Source organism: Scomber japonicus, chromosome 12 (genome assembly GCF_027409825.1).
Source record: "Scomber japonicus isolate fScoJap1 chromosome 12, fScoJap1.pri, whole genome shotgun sequence".
Lineage (NCBI taxonomy): Eukaryota > Metazoa > Chordata > Actinopteri > Scombriformes > Scombridae > Scomber > Scomber japonicus.
In genome coordinates this window covers 22685151-22703989 of record NC_070589.1, presented here as the reverse complement: position 1 = coordinate 22703989, position 18839 = coordinate 22685151, and the positions used below count along the sequence as shown (strand labels likewise).

General features: G+C 39.1%; 2 protein-coding genes across 2 annotated transcripts in view; both read right to left on the bottom strand.

The window, feature by feature from the left end:
- Positions 1-10028, bottom strand: part of pde1cb (phosphodiesterase 1C, calmodulin-dependent b) — a 98077-nt gene extending 88049 nt beyond the window's left edge. Inside the window, exon 1 of the mRNA XM_053330751.1 lies at positions 9744-10028. Coding sequence (XP_053186726.1) covers positions 9744-9993 — 250 coding nt within the window. The 5' untranslated portion in view covers positions 9994-10028. The remainder of the gene's footprint in view (positions 1-9743) is intronic.
- Positions 10029-12148: 2120 nt separating this feature from the next.
- Positions 12149-17747, bottom strand: LOC128368485 (vimentin A2-like). Its single transcript, XM_053329304.1, has 9 exons — positions 17164-17747; positions 16774-16834; positions 14881-14976; positions 14386-14550; positions 13499-13624; positions 13009-13229; positions 12847-12890; positions 12673-12758; positions 12149-12557 (listed from the first exon to the last, which is right to left on the bottom strand). Exons 1-9 carry the CDS (start codon positions 17688-17690, stop codon positions 12516-12518), a joined length of 1368 nt encoding a protein of 455 aa, XP_053185279.1. The 5' UTR covers positions 17691-17747; the 3' UTR covers positions 12149-12515.
- Between the last annotated feature and the right edge of the window lie 1092 nt (positions 17748-18839).

Below are 18839 nucleotides of genomic sequence, written 5' to 3'. Positions count from 1 at the left end.
GCCGTGATTCAACTCAGGAGCTTTTTAACTGATGCATCAGTGCAGTGATGTTTTGGTGGATGCCCTACACATCATCAATAACAAAATAGCTGTAATAAAGGGAGCACCTACAGATGATGCTCTAACAAGAGTGTTTGAAGAATGGACACAATAAATATGCTTGTTCATCATAGGTCTGGTGAAATGTTCTGTATGTAGGAATCAGAAATTCCTTCTCATTAGCGGCACGTGTCCGTTAAGATTTTATGTTAGTGTGTGCTTGTAATGCAAGACTATTGCAGGTGATTCTCCCCGTCCCCCTACTGCTGTACACTCACACACAAACACACATAAAGAGGCTCCTGTTGTGCTGTAGCTGCTGACTGCTGAGAGTGACCTGCAAAAATTTGTGTTAATCAAACACTCGAACCTCATCTGACCCGCAAACTGTTTTACAAACCGAGTTTACTAAATATCAGTTGGAAAAGTGAACTGTGGCTGGGACGCAATGCGATGTGGTAAGGAAACAATGTGCTGTGGCCAGGAAGAGACAGGCTGTGACTAAGGAGCAACGCGCTGTGGTGTTATTGTGTAATTTGTGCTTATTATCACCTTGAACAACCAACAGAAGAGTGTGCTCATGAGTGACTTGTGTTGTGGTCAACAGAGGCAGCTAGCTGTCTCATTAGCTGGAGAGTTAATACCTACATGGTGTTTCTAGTTGGATAGCATAGTTTGTGTTGTGTTGTGTTGTTACACTGTTTTTTGTTGTTGATATTAGTAGGATAAAGGCAAGGCATTCAGAAGCATGCAAAACTCCTTTGAATTTTTGGGGAAAATCCAGCTTGGGTAATTAAAAACAGCCAACCAAGAAAGTCAGGGAAGGTTCCATCTTTTTTAGTTACATTAGCCGTTCATGGCAATTAGTAATGTATTAATTAATTAATACATGTAAATTACATCACAATTCTACATAGAACCTTTAAGGAAGATTACAGTTCATTTCAATCTGATGTGACCATTGTGACTCTATGTGTGATGATCCACCTCCGTTATAGGATATAATAATGATAGGGATTAAAAAAAAAAAAAAAAAGTTTATTGCACTTATCTACATATTTCCAATTTCAAATAAAGTTAAATTTTAAAAGTCTGTTTCTAAGTAGAACAAAAGTAAACACAGAAATTGAAAACTGCACAGTGTGTATCTTGTCATTTTATCCTTGAAACTCTTGCAGGCATTTTATTTCATTGACAAAGGTACTGCAGAGCTATCCACAGCCTTGCATGTGAACAAACCAGCATGTGTGGATGATTATGTGGGTGGCTGGTTAGCTGGCAAGCTGCCCCGGATATATAGATCTTTATAGAGTTAGCCATAACGACTGCTACAGGTGGCTAGTTTCAGTATTTACTTTCATTCAGACTCAGAAACAAATTTTAAAAGTGATTCATGTAATAATAATGTTTATTCAGAAAGATACAGGAGTCTCAGTTAGATCCTCATTGTTTGTGATAAACGTCTTTTTATGAATCATCTGAATCTCTATAACAAAGCAGGAGAGAGCAACATTTGCATGACAAATAGAGCCACAGTGGCCACATTTATGGGACATATGTCAGATTGAAATAAGATGAAATGTTTCTTTAAACTGTCTGCAGAGGTTTCTAATAGCAACAGGTCACACCAACTGAAGCCAACTTCTGCTGACAGAATAATGACAGAGGAGAAAAACAAAAATATACAAAGGTAGTGGATTCATACAAGATTATTTTTACAGATGCTGTGTGCTTCTTATGTCAAATTAAATATGTTTATTTTCCTTTCAACAACATTATTTTATTAAATTATAAATATATAATTTGCCCATTATTCAAATTATGTTAATTTGTTTTCACTGTGTTGTGTAATTGATGATTTATAGTTTTAAATGCATTTTTATACCACCAGCCCTCATGACTCCACTGTGCTTATATGATAAAGATGTAACTGAGTGCTGCTGATACAGCATAAAAACATAGGTAATTCATTACTTTGCATTTTCCAAGAGTGTGTCAAGAATATTAGTTCACACCTGTCAAGCAAAACACACGCGATACGATTGAATGCATGTTGACTTTAATGCCATGGTGCATTTCCAAAGAGGCATGTTGTACAACAGCTGCCCTGAGAGGTGTATCCTATACTCATACATCTGTTCAATCCTTGTCAAGATCCATTTTCTTCAAGGGTCATTATAAGGGCTACGTCACTGTCACTAGGCAACGGGGAGACCTTTCAGGCATACAGTATATTGCATACATTACACAGAGGATAACAAGGGGTTAATATGGCAAATAGCACTCATTAGGATGATGCCATTTTTCTAGTATACACAATAAGCTATTTTACTGTGTTATTTTCAGTATTGTTTTCCTCACTTACGTCTGTGCAGTCAGTGATAAGTGAAATGACAGAATAGAGATGGAGCTCACGCAGCCTTGACAGGAGGATTGCAAAAGGAAACAACTTATCTATGGGTTTTTTTTCTATTAATATACACTGTTTTGTAAACTTCAGTTGCTTTTTTTTTGCAAAGAGTAGACAAAAACACACCTGCTTGCTTTTGCTGTATGTCTATTGAGCGTAAAGTATCACTCAACCTTTGATCTGGTCATCAAACGCCAGGACAGGCCGTCAGCAATGCACATTAATGAGTTGTACAGATAAAGGGAAAGTGGGATTTTAAAAATAGCCTGTTGTAGCAAATGAATCCCAATACTAAAAAGTGCAATTTTTATTTATAGTTATTTATAGTATGTTTATTTTAAGTAGACTCTGTCTCTCATGGTCTTGAATAGAAAAATCAATACAATTCCTTATTTATGTAAACTGATTTCATTATATTTTACTGTATGATTGAAACATCATTTAAGGTTTTTTGATTATGTAATCTGTCCCAGAAGCACATCACTATTTAACACAACAACTACGCAATCAGACAGAAAAACAAGCTCATTAGAGGACTCCCCTATACTGTGGAGCAACACACACTTTGTCAGTCCCTACACCACTGTCACCACAGTGACACAGTCATGTAATTAAGACACACAGGGTGTCAGGGAGCTTGTCTTTTCCCCTGCTAAATACTCATTAGAGCCAACTTTAAGGGTAATGTTAGCCTGTGTTTTAAACCTGAGGGAAATGAACTGACAAAACAGAAGGCTACATGAACTGTCATCTGAATCCTGCAGCACTAACATCCTGATGAAAAGAAGGAAAAAAGTCTCAAGCTACAGTGCATAGCGCACAAGTGGCTAATGATTTTTGCACCAGCATGGCTTCGAATCAAAGAGCTAAAAGCAAATGGGTGAGTGTTAGGTCAGCGGGGCAAACAAATGTAAACCTTTTGATTAGAAGCTGCCATCTCATACACCAACAGACCAAAGCAGCTAATCAGTGTTATTTGGACGGAGTCTGGAAACTACAGCAATCCTACACTCTTCATGAAAAATGTCACAAATGCAGTGTTGGAGATCCAGCAAGCTGTGCTAATTAAAATGCAGCGATCACAGAGGCCACACATCAATGAAAGAGCTTCTACCAGAAACAAAACGTTTGCCAGTGATGTGGATTGTAAATCAGTAAATTGTGTTGAATATACAGTAATACTATAATATTATATGCAGTCTCTGTGGAAATGTAGCAGGGATGCAACGTTCACTCTCTCAATATCAATATTATACCCAAATCACCCATAACCTATCCCAAATTTAAAATATTTGTACCAAAGTGCATGGAACTTATTGGTATTATGTTAAATAAGGTAACACAAGACTGATATGACTTTTGTGGTGCTGAGTAATGAAATGTAGACTCACTATTACTAAATAAATTTAACTGGTAGCAGAAACACAATTTTTCTAACATCACTGATGAGGAAACCATATTTAATGTGCACCAGTCATGTCTGGCTGATACCCAGTCCTTAGGCATCCTCTCTAACTAACAAACATTACCTTAAACAAGCATACTTGCTGATAGTTTAAAATATATAGTGAGCATAGCAGCATAATGAATGCATCTGCAAATGTCTAGTGTTTCTTAATCTGTTGTTGCTATAATCTGCTAGGTCTGCTAGATTATGGCAACAATCATAATCTATTATTTTGGTCAATATTGAGATCACAATTATTTCATGTGATTAGAAATATGCATTTATTGAACTTAAAACAAAACTTTTCTTTTTAACAGTGGATTTAAAAAAATAGAACTCAACTGAAAAATAAATGTAAAAAATAGATCAAATAAATCATATATAAATAATATAAAAATAAAAATAAATTAGATCAAAATACATAAGAGCCACTATCTATACAAATGACTGAAAACTACTAAACATATATAAATAAAAATAAATTAGACCAACATTAATGAGAACATATTACTGCAGTGATTGTTAAGATACATGTTATGTAAAGAGTGATCAATACTAAATTATCCTTTATAATGATACTTTAAGAAACAAGAGGTTTGACACAAATCATTGACTTGTATTATCCTGCAGTATGTTTACACTTGAGGTTTTCTCCACAAAGTTGATTTCTTAACTGTCACGTGAACAAGAAACCTGCTTTCTGTAATCAGGGTGTGGGATTAGAGAAACCTGGTTTCCACAGGGAGATTTTACTCCCTGGAGAACACCGATTTCTCTGCCATGTCTACGCATAACCAGGTTTCTAATCAGCTTTTAACAAGTAAGCATGTGCACAATAACAGACTTCAAACAGAGAAAGCACGGCGCCAAGTGGCTGGATGAAAGGAGAGATCATTACATGGAGTGAAGCATCCTCGTATATAAAGTAACAGCATCCAAAGTCCGACTGAAGCTAAAACAAAGTAGCCTGTAAATGTTTAAATAAGTCAGTTTCCACCACTAAACATTTCATTGTTTGTTTGTTTTGTGAGGAAGCGCTCCGTTCCGCTCTGCCTGTACTTCTCTTACTGTGCTATCTGGCTGCTGGACATATAACACAAGACAAAATGAAAGCATCATTGCTATCTTGATTATCTTGTTTTCATAATCATTGGAAGCCAAAATTTAATTGAAAATTTAAAAATAAAATACAATAAGTTACCTGTGGCAACTTAAAAGGGAAATAAAGTGCGCATCATGATTTCTTGTTATTTTTACACCACTATGATGTTGAGTGTTAAAAATGGTTAAAGGTCCAAAAACTTGATGTGAATGTATGTAAATCAATGTACAGTATGCAAGTTAAAGGCTTGACTTCGACGTACTCTGAACACTATGTCTGCAACATCTCCTAAACGTCTTCCTGTTACATCAGATTGTTCGTGCATGCCCACATATGGCTGTCCCCTGGTAGTCTTTGTTTGCTAAGGTTGCTCTGTGGATTGCTCCCATTGTTGACTTGCATATTTGATTAGATTCAGGCTCAAAGACGTACTGATGTATTCAAGAAATTTCAAACAAAGTACAAGAGAAAGGAGTGAAATCCTACTATGACTGTTTATGTACTATCCAAAGTCCATATTGCCCTTGCTCTACAAGTCCTCCCACAGCGAGAGTGAGATGAAAGGGTGAGATGTGACAATGAAGGAATAGATGGAACACATATGCCATATGGGGCACGCTTGCTGGATCCAGTGTCATTTCAAATTGATATCAATTACTGATGACATGTGTCACAGCTGCATCACATGTCACTGGTGAGGGAAAAAGTCCCTGCGTGTTACAAGCCTCAAACAACAGGACCAGCTCTAAAACCTTGGGGAATGCTGATCAACAAGACATCAGTGAGATTTACAACATCCTGCAAAATGCAAAAAGCTAAATGTGAAGCCCCCTTTTCTCTAACATGGCCATTAAATCAGACCACTGACCCAAATAACCTTTGACCCTTCAACTCTCCAAGAATCAGCAAGATGGAAAGATCAATTCACATCCCAGTCTGAGCTGTTGGATTCACATCCACCACCACTGACTATCATAACTCACCTCTAAGAGCCAGTTACAGAGCTACTATCATTAATATAGTGCTTTAGTGTTTTATATTGGAGTCGTGCACAATAATAATTAATAATTTCCTCCTTAAAATCATAATACTATTAGAGTGCACATATTACTGCACTAGGTCTGTAGAGGATCATTTTATTGTTTTTTTGTTCTGATGTGCAATGTTCCACTGATCAATGCATGGACACAAAACACTATTTGTTAAGGAAATTACATTTGATGTTATTTCTAAACCATATTATCTTTTAAAGTCCTATCAAAGCCATTGCAGTATCCAATTACAACAGTGATTTCCAGGCTGCGGGCCAGCTGATGCCTCTTAATTTATTAATAAAGCATGCATGGTCACACAACAAATACTTACAGTAGCAGTGCTGGTAAAATTAGTTTCTCATTTCAAAAACACTGATCACCTACATTGCCTATGATATGAACACATTTATTACGAGGTGAATAAATACTGTTCCTGCTTGATTTTAATGTATAAACAAAGATTATGCTTTTCTGTGAAATCATGGAGATTCACTGGTTAATAACTTTATCATCCTTGACCTCCAAAAGGTAATGGAACTTTTAAGAGAGTTTTTATGATTCTAAATAAAGAAAATTCCCAAATATTGAGCTATATATTAAACAGTTTTTATTTTACTGTTTCATTGGCGTGTTACTTTGCTCAAATATTAATGATGAACACATGAATAATAAAGAATAAATCAGTCCTTCATGAATAAGGAAATGGAGAGAACTCAGTTCACACGGCTGGAAACCTGGTACAATTTTCCCCCTCAAGTGTGACTGACACTACAGCCTTGAACAGAAGCTTAGCTTGCAGTTTCTCATCCTCTGCTATCTCTTAAAATATCATTCCGTATGATTAATATACGCTACAAGAGTGACTTCAGCTTCTTGAACGCCACAGGAAACTCTCTGAATATGACCTTCTTGTGCCAGCAATGCAATCAACAGCAGGGTAATTGCAGCTCTTCAACATCACTATTATTATAGAATCACTCCAGTAGCTTAGTAGCCACAGCACAGCTATATTTATAAGCTTTATTTCCAAGATGAGACATTTCCTATAAAGCTCCTGCTACACTAAGTATGTATTGTGGATAGCTGAATCAGCCTTGACAGGGTATAAAATTGCCTAAAATGATCTATCAATCTTAATTGTGTGGGTGTATGGTCTCATTTGGCATGACAGCTCATACTAGTCCCATGGTCTAAAGTAGTTCAAGCTGATGTCAGACTTTTTCTCTGAAGCCTCTTAACTTGAGAAGTAAGCAGTAGTTGAGATCAGTACACCGCAGGGACTGTCTGACACTGAAGGGACCCAACCAGATAAGCTAATCGGGAATAAGGTGTCTGTGTTTTGTTCTTCAGGAGGGAGCAGAGGAGTGTACAGTCAGCTGAGAGTCAAGGAGGAGACTCCACTAAACACACGAACATCACTGGGGACGAGGCAGGAAACTCAACGGGTGTCTACGCTGTCATACGGTCATGGAAACGCCACAGTACAGATGGTATTTTAGGAGTCAGCCGGGGAGAGGTTTGATCCTCTGGGACAGATACGCAGAGAGTTGGAACTAGAGGCAACAGCAATGGAGAGAGATGAAGATAAACAGAATGAAATGAAGGAAACTCAATTTGCCACAGAGCCAGATTGTAAGAAAACATGAAAATGGTTTCAGGGCAAAAACTGACGAGTAAGTGAACTTCCACATTAGCTGCAGCACAAATTTAAACTGAGCTGAGCTAAGAGGCTCTGGAGGGTGAAAATATCGTCAAGCATTGTGCCTTTCTTTGACAAACATTATTTAGAATGAATAGGACTGTTATTTTGGTTTATTCCAATCTGGGGGTCACCTCACAGATCAAAGACATGCTTTGCTAGTGGAGATATGTTGCATTGAGGCTGGCCTTCAAAGAGCTCAGCATTCATTCAGTGAATACCTTTTTTTTCAGTAGCACATTCACAGTAATCCTCTGAAGTGACCAGTTGCTCTCATCTACAGATAAATCCACGAATGGAGCCACAGAGACGTCCAGTATTAAAGAACAGAACAGCTGTATTTTGGGACCAGAATGCTCCTAAAAACTGAAAAATGTTCAGGTTTAGTGATCATTTAAACTATAAGAATTAGTAATAATTTAGTAATTCCTGCATTTGCACTACATGACCTTCAGATGTTGAAAAAAACATGCAATTTTACTGCATGTCAGTTATAGAAAGAACATTTTGAGGTGCTTGTACTTTACCTAAATATTTCAAATTTGAGAAGGAAATGTACAATTTTTTTACTCCACTACAATTATCATTTATCATCCAGATTAAGATTACTCATAGAACCCACCACAAGTTCATGAAACGATACATACTGAAGGATTGATCAACTGTAACAAGTCTCTAAAAACTCTCCAGCTGGTCCAGAAAGCAGCTGCTTGTGTTCTGACAAAAACTAGAAACTAGCTCTTAGAACTCTTAGCTTATGCTGCTATAGGCTTAGATTGCCGGGGAACTCCCATGATGCACTGAGTTCCTCTCTCTATCCATCCATTAACATTCATGTACTATTAATGCATTCATAACCTAAACTTCTTCCCCAGAGTTGTCTGTGCTTTCTCGTCTCACAGGTAATTTGGGCCTGTAGACGTCCGGATGACAGATTCTTCCTGTTAAAAGGGAGTTTTTTCTTGCCACTGTTGCTCATGTGGGAATGTTGGGTCTCTTTAAAATGAAAACCTGAAGAGTTCGGTTTAGAACCTGCTCTATGTGTAAAGTGCCTTGAGATGACTTTGTTGTGATTTGGCGCTATACAAACAAAGATTGATTGATTGATTGATTGACTGTATCAGATTAAAAATCTGCTCCACCTTAATAAACTTCAGCCTTAAAATTGCTGCATAAACAGTGTGTTAATAATCTGACTACATAACATATTATATGGCAATTTAACACTGACAGGGACAGGAGCCACAGTGATGCCCACTGGGTGCCTTACTTCTGATTAATACATATTGCATATCATTAAAACATTTAATTAAAGATCTCTATGTGCACAGTTCGGTTCAATTACATTACCATTTTTTATAGAAACAGGCAAGATTAATAGTCTCCCTTATGAGAAAATGGGTTATGTGTTTTAGGTGAGACTGAACATTTAGTCAATTTCATGTTTCATCGCTTGTTATATGATGATTTAAAAGCTGCACTTACTCATAAAACATCTTATTTTTGGTGAGTTCTGCATGAAAAACTTTAGGAGCTAGGAGTGGACAGTAAGTTCTTTGTTTGCATTGTTACAAGTTAGTATTTTTGTTCTTGTTTGACAAATACTTCACCACTGCAACATCAATTTTGGTGTGTGTGTGTGTGACCAGATAAGCAACACAGATTTCATTTGTCACCCCCTCTGTATGTAGCTACAATGCCAGTCAAAACTTTCACCTTCACACTCCCTTCAATTAGAAAGTGTGTCCAAATCTTTGACTGACACTGTATAGGTATGAAGTGTATTTTATGTTGAGTTTTGTCTTAATGTACTGTATGCATTCTTTATGTATTGCTGAGTTTTGTGTCTTGTGCTGTTTTTCTTTGCATTTTCTTGTATCATTTTACGCATTGTAAAGGCTCATCTAGGAACAGGCATTGCAAACTATCAAGTAAGCATTACATGAACGGATAAAAACACCGTTTTCTTCCTGTACGTGCTCAGGAATTGTTGCACTCACCGCTCGGTGGACATTCAGGAGTCTTTTTCCTCGACGTTTGTTTGGCTCCGTCGGAGTCCTGCTTGCTCAGCACCTCGGACAGCGACTGACGGGAACTCTGCCGTCCGGTTTGGCTCGACACGTTGAACCGTGCGCTCTTCTTCCTGGCCCGGTCCGTTTCAGGTGCGGACTGACTCCTCTCCGGCTCATGACTCTCCGGCTCTGAACCCACTTTCACCAACGCGTTTCTAGTTCTCGTTAGGGCAGAAGTAACCGAGCCCATCACCAAACAAAGAAAAAAAAAGGAAAAAAAGGAAAGGAAAAAGAAAGGGTGAAAGCCTTACTCTGAACCGGTTACTCTGAGTTTTCCTTACATTTTAGTCAAGCAACCTGTTGAAACTTGGATCACAAACTGCGTCTTTAAAAACACTACGTGCGCGCGAGTCATTCACAAACTTTGAACCTGGGATTTCATTTTAAGCAAAAGCAAGATACTGACACGAATAAATCATTTAGAAAACAGTTTCCACGGATCATTTCGGCCGGCATCTCCCTCGATTGGTGTTTCCTCCGACAGACGCGTCACATGGAGAAAGTTGCTCTGTCGACAAACAAACACACTGATCTCTCGGGGCACACCGGTGAAAACAAGCGACAGTAATTAACCGGCAAGTATCCGGGATTATTAAAAAAAGAACAGACATGCATCCTATACTGACGTAAATGAGCCTGTGCTGTTTATAAACCAAAAACACCGATAGATTCCCGAGGATAAAATATCACGCCTTTAAAGTTTCTGGGATAAACACTCGGGAGATTTGGCCTGAGTGAATAAAATTGTGATTTAATGAAGTTTGGCTACTTCCAATGATTTAACAGAAGAGATAGTTCAATTGACATTAATCACCGACAGATGGCAGTCAAGTACAGCATGTTGTCAGTCAATTCAGTCACAGCATTGGATCACGTTAGTCAAAACTGCATTAATATCTATCGCCTTTTTATACAAGACAGAATATTCCTATTTTACAGACCCATTCTGATCAAAGCTGCTCTTACTGTCTAAATGGAAAAACACAAGTGAATAAATACCTCAAAATTGTACAGTACAGTTAGGGGCGATTGTAGGATCAGACCTCTTAAAAAAAAATAAGAATATTTATTTATTTATTTATTGGGGTGCTGAGAGCATCTCTAAAAACGGTCTTAAATCGCCCCTGAGTACAGTACTAGTTGTGCAGCATCAATGTTTATACAATATTTTCATAGTATCTGGAACATAAATGGCCTGTGACAGATCATGATTTCATGATGAAATTACTTTTCAAATCTGATTACACTTAAAATGTAATCATTATATTACTCACAGAGCACCCTGTCCTCTCAGGGTTCATTTAGTGGCTGATCTGAAGCTTTCATCAGCAAATTGAGTTTGCACAATTGGCATGAAATTCATTTTTTTACTGAGCGCATAATTGACATAAGTGAAAGCAGTAACAAAACAAACCCACCTAAAAAAAACATTAAATATCCAAAATTAAAACACAATTTACTCAGTACTGTCATTTATTTATATTGCAATTCCACTAGTGCAACCTCTGTTTACTATATTATACAGTAATAATATATAATACAAACAAACATTTATGTTATCATAAAGTAGTATAGCCTGTATGGTGTATATACACTACTATATAATATCTATTTGCATTTCTGTTTGTTATGGAAGAGGGATCTCTCCTCTGTTGCTCTTCCTGAGATTTCCCCATTTCTCCATCAGCTGTGGACTATTTAAAATATGTTATCACGGGCTTTAGAAATAAAACTGACTTGACTCACACTCTTTAGGCTTTAGTAATAGTTCTAGTTATGTACCCGGGATGCAAAGAGATTCACCAATTTTGCACTTTTCTGGTCACGAAAGCTATAAAAACTAGAAGCACTGTAGTTACCAATTTGTTAGGTGTGTCTACACAATATACAGTAATTCAATCAGGCAAAGCAGTACTGCTGAATCTTCTTAATGTTACAGTTTTGTCAGAGATGTTGATTTAATCCTGGTAATTACATTTCGCAGTTTGTGGTGGTGTCACACTGGATTTCATTATATTGAGAGGATTTTCTAACACTACTTCTTGCATGTGTATTGAAATGTAAGGGACAAATAGTTGCAATGACTGTGGTTTAAGAGTAAACAACTCTCCAGGCGTTTTCACCAATGTGGTGAACAAAATGAATGAGGTTAATTTCATTTAGCTTAACCTATTGAGAGAAAAATAAGGACTTTCAAGCCAACTGCAAAACTGTTTTGTTTTTTTCAAAACGACTACTATTTCCAAAATGATAAACCCTTTTACCTAATTGTACTTCATTACTATAATGTGTCATACAATATTACACACTGCCCACAGTATTGAGTTACAGTCTTAATGGTTTATTGCTGCGTACAGGCAATCGTGACATCTCTTAGCATACAGAATTCCTGGTAGTGTGCATGCTGTACCGATCAAAAATACTACTTTGGTTACAAAGAAAGATTTTTGTAAACCTCAGTCAGGCTGTCTATCTTGTGCTGATTTCATTATTGTGTCTACACAGGTGTGACAAAAGATAATACCTTCAGCAAAGGAGGAAGCATAATACAGTCTGTGTCAACTAACAGGCTTACTGGATCATCACATAGAAAGGCACTTTTAGAAGCTGTTGCTTTTGTGTGCTGTTGGTTTGTTTGCTTGCTTGAAGCCCCAGTGAAATGTGTTTCTTCGTATTGCTTTTGTTGGTTGTTTGGCAAAGACAAAGATGTTATCACTCCATGTCGTCGTGGTTCTGGGTTGACTCGTTGATCACCTGATTGAGGATGTAGAGGACAGAGAGAAGGTGATGAGCAGAGTCGTGTGTCTGAGCTCAGCTGACCGTCAGAAAATGACTCTATCAATTCTGAATCACTTCAAGTGGACTCTACCTGACCATCCCTAGTCTCAATGGTCTTGATGAGGACCTTCTTGGTTGTTGTGGTTTCAAAGTGAGGTTTGGAGTCAATCATCGTTTCTAAGACCAAAAAATAGTTGTGTTAATAAATAATATTATCATCAATACAATCAATCCTGCAAAATCAAGATGTAAAAGGTGATCCTACCTCTCAGGTTTAGAGATGAGAAGTTTGGCAGTGGGGTGGAGATTCTGCAAATATCAAAAGTACAGTCCACATTTCATATCATATCATATCCACATCATCACTTGAATATATTAAATGTTTTTGTGCAAAGCTTTTTTAAGGTACAAAGTCTTCTATTGTCACCTGCTCTCCTCTCCTTCCAGCAGCTTCCTGTAGGTGGCAATCTCAATGTCTAGGGCCATCTTGACATTTAGGAGGTCTTGGTACTCCCGGAGGTGACGGGCCATCTCATCCTTCATGTTGTGAATGTCCTCTTCCAGACGGCCGACGGTGTCCTGGTAACCGCCCGTCTCCAGGGAGAAGTTCTCCTCTATCTCTCTCATCTGGCGCTCCAAGGACTCATTCTGCCATGGCAGCCAAGAGTGAACAAAATTACATCTTGGCAGTGAAATTAACTGATTTTGAATAAAAACAACTAAAGGTGATTTTTTATTTTACTCTCTTACCCATGAAAATGTTTTCCTCCATGGATATATCTATATTTGTCCACTATGCCATTTTTCAGATGCTTGACGTTAATGTAATTAACTTTATGAGCATTATTTATTCAATACCACCTATTTATGGTTTGAAAACACTGCAGTGTGCATCAAGTATAAATTTGCATACTCACAGTTCCTTTGAGAGCATCCACCTCACAGGTCAGTGCCTGAACTTGGCGTCTATAGTCATTAGCCTCCTGCTTAGCCACCCTCAAAGCATCATTATTCCGGGCTGCAGCTTCGGTGAGGTCAGCAAACTGGCATTCACAGTGACAAACACGGAGAGAGGAAGGGAGAACTTAGAACTCGACTGTTCAATAAATGATGAGTCAGAGGTTAGGGGAGAGTGAATATGGCAGATAGCGTGAAGCGTGTAAATTATGAAAGATGTAGCCAAAATACAGACTTGCAGACGTTACACTGCAGTCTTGTGGTTGACGCCGTTTTGAGGCAATGCTGCTGCATTCACTGAAATCCTGATTCTGCCTTCTGTGTCTACGTTTAAATGTAAAAAAGACAGAAATATTCTGCTTCACTGCACTGCCTTTCAGATATGTTATCGCCTTTTAAATTGATAAAATGACAGTGATATATTGGACTTGTTGGCAAATAAATATCTGACTCTTTAGCCTCTAGATACTCCACTGTGTTCATCAGCTAGTCTGACATTTGGTGCTGAACAGAGAATGGTATTATCAGAGCTTTCTTGCAGAAAAAAACACTGATGAGGGCAGTGAGTGAACAGTAAACCGATACAAGTAAAGCTGTGAGCTGGAAAATTTTAATAAGGCTGAAGCTGAAAGGTGCCACAACGCTGAGTAAAATTGCTAATTCCCTGTTCGTTCATCAAGCGACCCCTCTCACATACAAGTAGTCATTAGATTTTTAACATGAAACATTGATTATAGCAGCTTTAAATGTTACAGATCTAAAATGTACAGAATGTGTGATTGTATTTAGAATATCTTAAACATTTTTAATAATTTAGTAGTAGTAATTTATAGTTTAAATTCCTAACCTTGGATTTGTACCATTCCTCAGACTCCTGGATATTTTTGGAGGCCAGGTTCTCATACTGCAGACGCACATCCCTTAAAGCCGCTGTCAGATCAGGTTTAGCCATTTCCATGTCCACCTGTACGTGCTGCTGCTGCTGGACCTGGCTCTGAAGTTCCAACATTTCCTGAAATAGAATCAATAGAACTGGTACGTACAAATACTGCTTTCATTTTGTTTTAGCTTACCAAAGTGTAATGAGTTGGATATGACTTGACAATATGACAATGATGACTAACAGAAAATTAAGGGTCTGTTTAGTGTCCTTTTGTGTACTTTTAATGTCTTTCCTTGCTGTATTAGAGTTTCTGTAATGCACTGAACACTACCAGTTTGTACTCTGATCAGATTAACAAATACTGAAAATTATTTGGCCCAGTTTTTTGAGGCTGCCTTTAGCTTATTAGGCCTGTGCCTGTGCAGTGTTTTCACAGCAGCCACAGAAAAGGAAGCTTACCTCATCATGCAGCTTCTTGAGGAAGTTTATTTCATCCTGCAGGGACTCCACCTTCCGCTCCAGGTCCAGTCTGGCGAGGGCAGCATTGTCCACATCCTGTGCCGTGACACTGACTCTTAATAAGGTGACTTGTGAAGGTGACATGAATTATGCATTACATGTTTGCTTACACAGGAAAAGTAACGCTCTTTCACATGGTGTACAGGCGCACAACACCCACGTACACAAAATGGCCCACTGTGCAGTCCTTACAAGGTCACAAACACACGCATCAAATAAAAATCAACTGCAGGCACATGACAAGTATAGGCACTAAATCACGATTTAGTGTTTTCTCGTGATTTTAATGTGCTGGATACACTCGACTATGCACCTCAACAACATCACAGGCAGACTGGAAAGACTTTCAAGTGGTTAAATGCAATAATACAACCAAATCAATCACTGCCTCCTTGGCTATTCCTATCTCTGGGGAAAAGTTGAGATAATGTAGAGAGGCTGTTTCCATTCCTGTATAAATAAAATCAATTTAATAAAATGGGCACTTCACAACACCCAGAACCACAAAGTATTATCCAAAAGGGCCTTAATCCCATTTCATATTACCTAACTGCATTCTTAAGCTCAGCTGTTCATTCAGTAGGAATCCAGTTCCTCCACTAAAAACTGCTGTGGCTTAAGATGCAGTAATTATTGTATGATTCTGTTTTATAAATAAATTGAATGTGTTGTGCACAAAATCACTACATGGTGAAAAGATTATATTGTAGTCAAAACACCTCATTCTTTTTTATTTTATTCTGCCTTTGTACGTGCACACTCACAGTGACACCACTTCGCTGTGCTTTGTCAGGGCGTTGGCAGGCTGGTAATTGAGATATCAGCAAATGAAGCAGCTTTGCCCTGCTCTAATGCCACAAACAAAGTGTGCTATTCAGCAGGGTTTCCCAAACAGGCCCTCGGCTGGAAGAGTGACTGCCTGATTGAGGGGGTGCCGGCAGCGGGCACTGCATTGTTGTCTGTGTGCCATGGTGGCATGCCACAGGGACTTCCTTCCTGTCATTATATACAAGGTTGTGGTTGTGTAGTGTATTGACGACTTACTACATGCACTGAAAAGCTCATAATCTCGTTTACTTATGTCTTCAGATTCACAAACGCCTCTTTGTGTTTTGGTATTTTTGTTGGTCTTGTGGTAGACAATGAAACACATCATTTCATTATTCACCATCTCTGATAAGACCTTAACAAGTGAGATTCTTATATGCTGATGCCCTCCCAAAATGAGACAGCCGGATCACATGGTGGCTTGCCTTCTCGCTCTGATAACCACATTGCGTCCACACTGTTTGCTTGTGCTTGTGTCCAGCTCATTCAGTGTGACCAGTCAGACTTAAAAAGATCTCCCCTCATTGCAGGCCTGATTGAACTCAACAGCCACAACTTGGCCTTTTGTACCGGGCTAGGGTCAGTTCCGCTCTACAGCTATTTTGGATCATGGATAGAATCTGCTGTTGTGCCATCAGAAGAGCGCATTCCTGTCTCTCCAGCTCATGAACAATAATTAGATAAAGATCACCTAGGAGAGAAAGGGACACTGGACAAGTCAGGAAAATGGAGACAATTAAGGTTTATCTAATCACTGACATCACTTGTCAGCAATTTAAAGTTTCAAACCCCCATTTAACCACGAAAAGCTAGGTATTTGGGGCAGGGGAGGGCTTAGGAGTCATCTGCTGTTAAAAACTGAAGCACACTTATTATCACTCTCTTTGGAAAAAAAGCTCCAATTCTTGTTTTCCACATCTACAAAGTTGATCTTTAGTTTCTTATCTTTCTCATCTTCACATCTTACAGTTGATCTTACATGTCATGAGGTGAATCATACTGTACCTGTCTGAAGCTCTGCATGTTTGCCTCAGCCTCCTCTCGCTGGGATAGCTCATCCTGCAACCTGCAATGACAGAAAAAAAGAAAAAAGTTTATTTAGCAGCCACTGGGATCCCCTTTTCTGTGCCTCCACAGTTCTGCTTGCTTTTTCTGTTCCCAGTTCTTGTTCACGCATGAAAACCTGTGAGTGAATAACGAACTTCAATTAGACACAAAGCTTTGGCAGCACAAGGTGAGGGGATGACATTTTGCGCAGTGAAAGGCAAATACTTCTAACTGGTTTAAATCTGGATTAAATTTATGTAAATTTAGCATGCATATATTTATAATAAAAGAGTTTATATAATAACATCACACAGCAGCAGAGAAAAAAACAATTGCCACGCCTCCTACTTCTCTCTCAGCCTGTCGATGTCGTCTGCCAGGTTGTCCCGGTGAACTTCTACCCGGGCCTTCTCGTTGGTGAGCTGGTCCACCTGGCGCCTCAGCTCCCGCATCTCGTCCTCGTACAGATCTCCGACGCGGGACGTGCCTTTGCCCCGCAGCTGCTCCAGCTCTGCCAGCAAGATCTTGTTCTGCTGCTCCAGGAAGCGGACTTTATCTATGTAGCTGGCGAAGCGATCATTGAGAGACTGCATCTGCGCTTTCTCGTTGGTGCGGTTCGTTATGAACTCACTGTTTATGGCGTCGGACAAGGAGAAGTCCAAGTTCTCGGAGGCCAGCCGGGGCATGGCCGAGCTGCTCCGGAGCCTCTGGGTCTTCGATGCGTAGATGGTCGGGGCGGAGGAGAGCCCGAACGATACCCGGGATGAGCGCACCGGGATGGAGTATTGGCGGCTGGAGTAGCTGCTCCTAACCGCGTTTCTCTCCCCTCCAAACATCTTTTTATATGAAGAATGTGGAGCTGACCTGTAAGACATCGTGCTTCTATCTTCTCAGACAATAGCTCGATCTGTGTTGCTCTTGCCCCAACTGCATCAGCGGAGTGCGCCTGGGAAGGCGTTTCCTGAACCATTACTTATTTATAGTCTCCTCCTTATGCAAATGTCTCAACAGGGATTTGAGCGACACCTTGAGAGTCCAATCACAAATCAGAACACCCAAATATTTCCTTTCAGGTCCATAGGAACCGATCCTGGATCAATATTAAGGCCAAATTGCCTTTGCGCACCAAACCAGCAGTGAATGTGAGCATGCCCTACATCAAAGGTCCTAAACATTGCAGTGTATTTAAAGCTGAAATCAAATTTGGATTATTGCATTGGCTTTCTAAAATTACAACACCACGTGAGTGTCAAGAGATTCAGACTGGACTGTGGATAGTTCTTTAGAGGATTTATGTTGATGTTTGCTGAATCTGTCCACAAATAACAGGCTGCTAAAACTCTAAAAAATCCTTTTTGCAAGTAATGTAAGGAGCAAGATGGAGGATGTCATCTTCCACAACTTGGTTAATAGATGTATGTTATTTTAATGTAACTTCACCAGAGATGGGTTTTTTTCCAATGGCTGTGTCAATGTCAGCAAAATGTCATCCTTGTGCATGTGTATATGTGCGTGTGTTAGAGCATATGATGTGTGTAACCTATTATGCAGAAGGTGAAATGCTTAAGTGAGATTGAGAAGGACAGTAGTGCGTGCAAGAAAACATCATGTAGAATGTCCAGGCTGCCCACCAATCTATTACACACACACACACTGTATTTTTAAGGCTTAGATGACCACACACACTAATAGTCAGGGGGATAAAATGGAGAGAAAGACAGAGAGGTTGTGGTGGGGTACAAATCAAAGTCATTCAATACTGGCAGGTTTGCGGCAGCCTTAGAGCTCATGAATACAGTTTATTATTTGTCGCCCTCTCTGCAGATTGACCTGCAGCAGATGATAAACACATATTAGAAATTAGAGTAAAGATTCATCTTCATGTGCAAAAAAACTCTCTCTCTTTTTTCTCTTTTATCTCTGTCTCTCTCTGCAGATACAGCTGTCGGTGCTGCAGTGCTGCTGACTTGCGGAGAATCAGTGAATCTGAAGGGAGACGCAGAGCAGAAGAGCTGAGCCAGTGA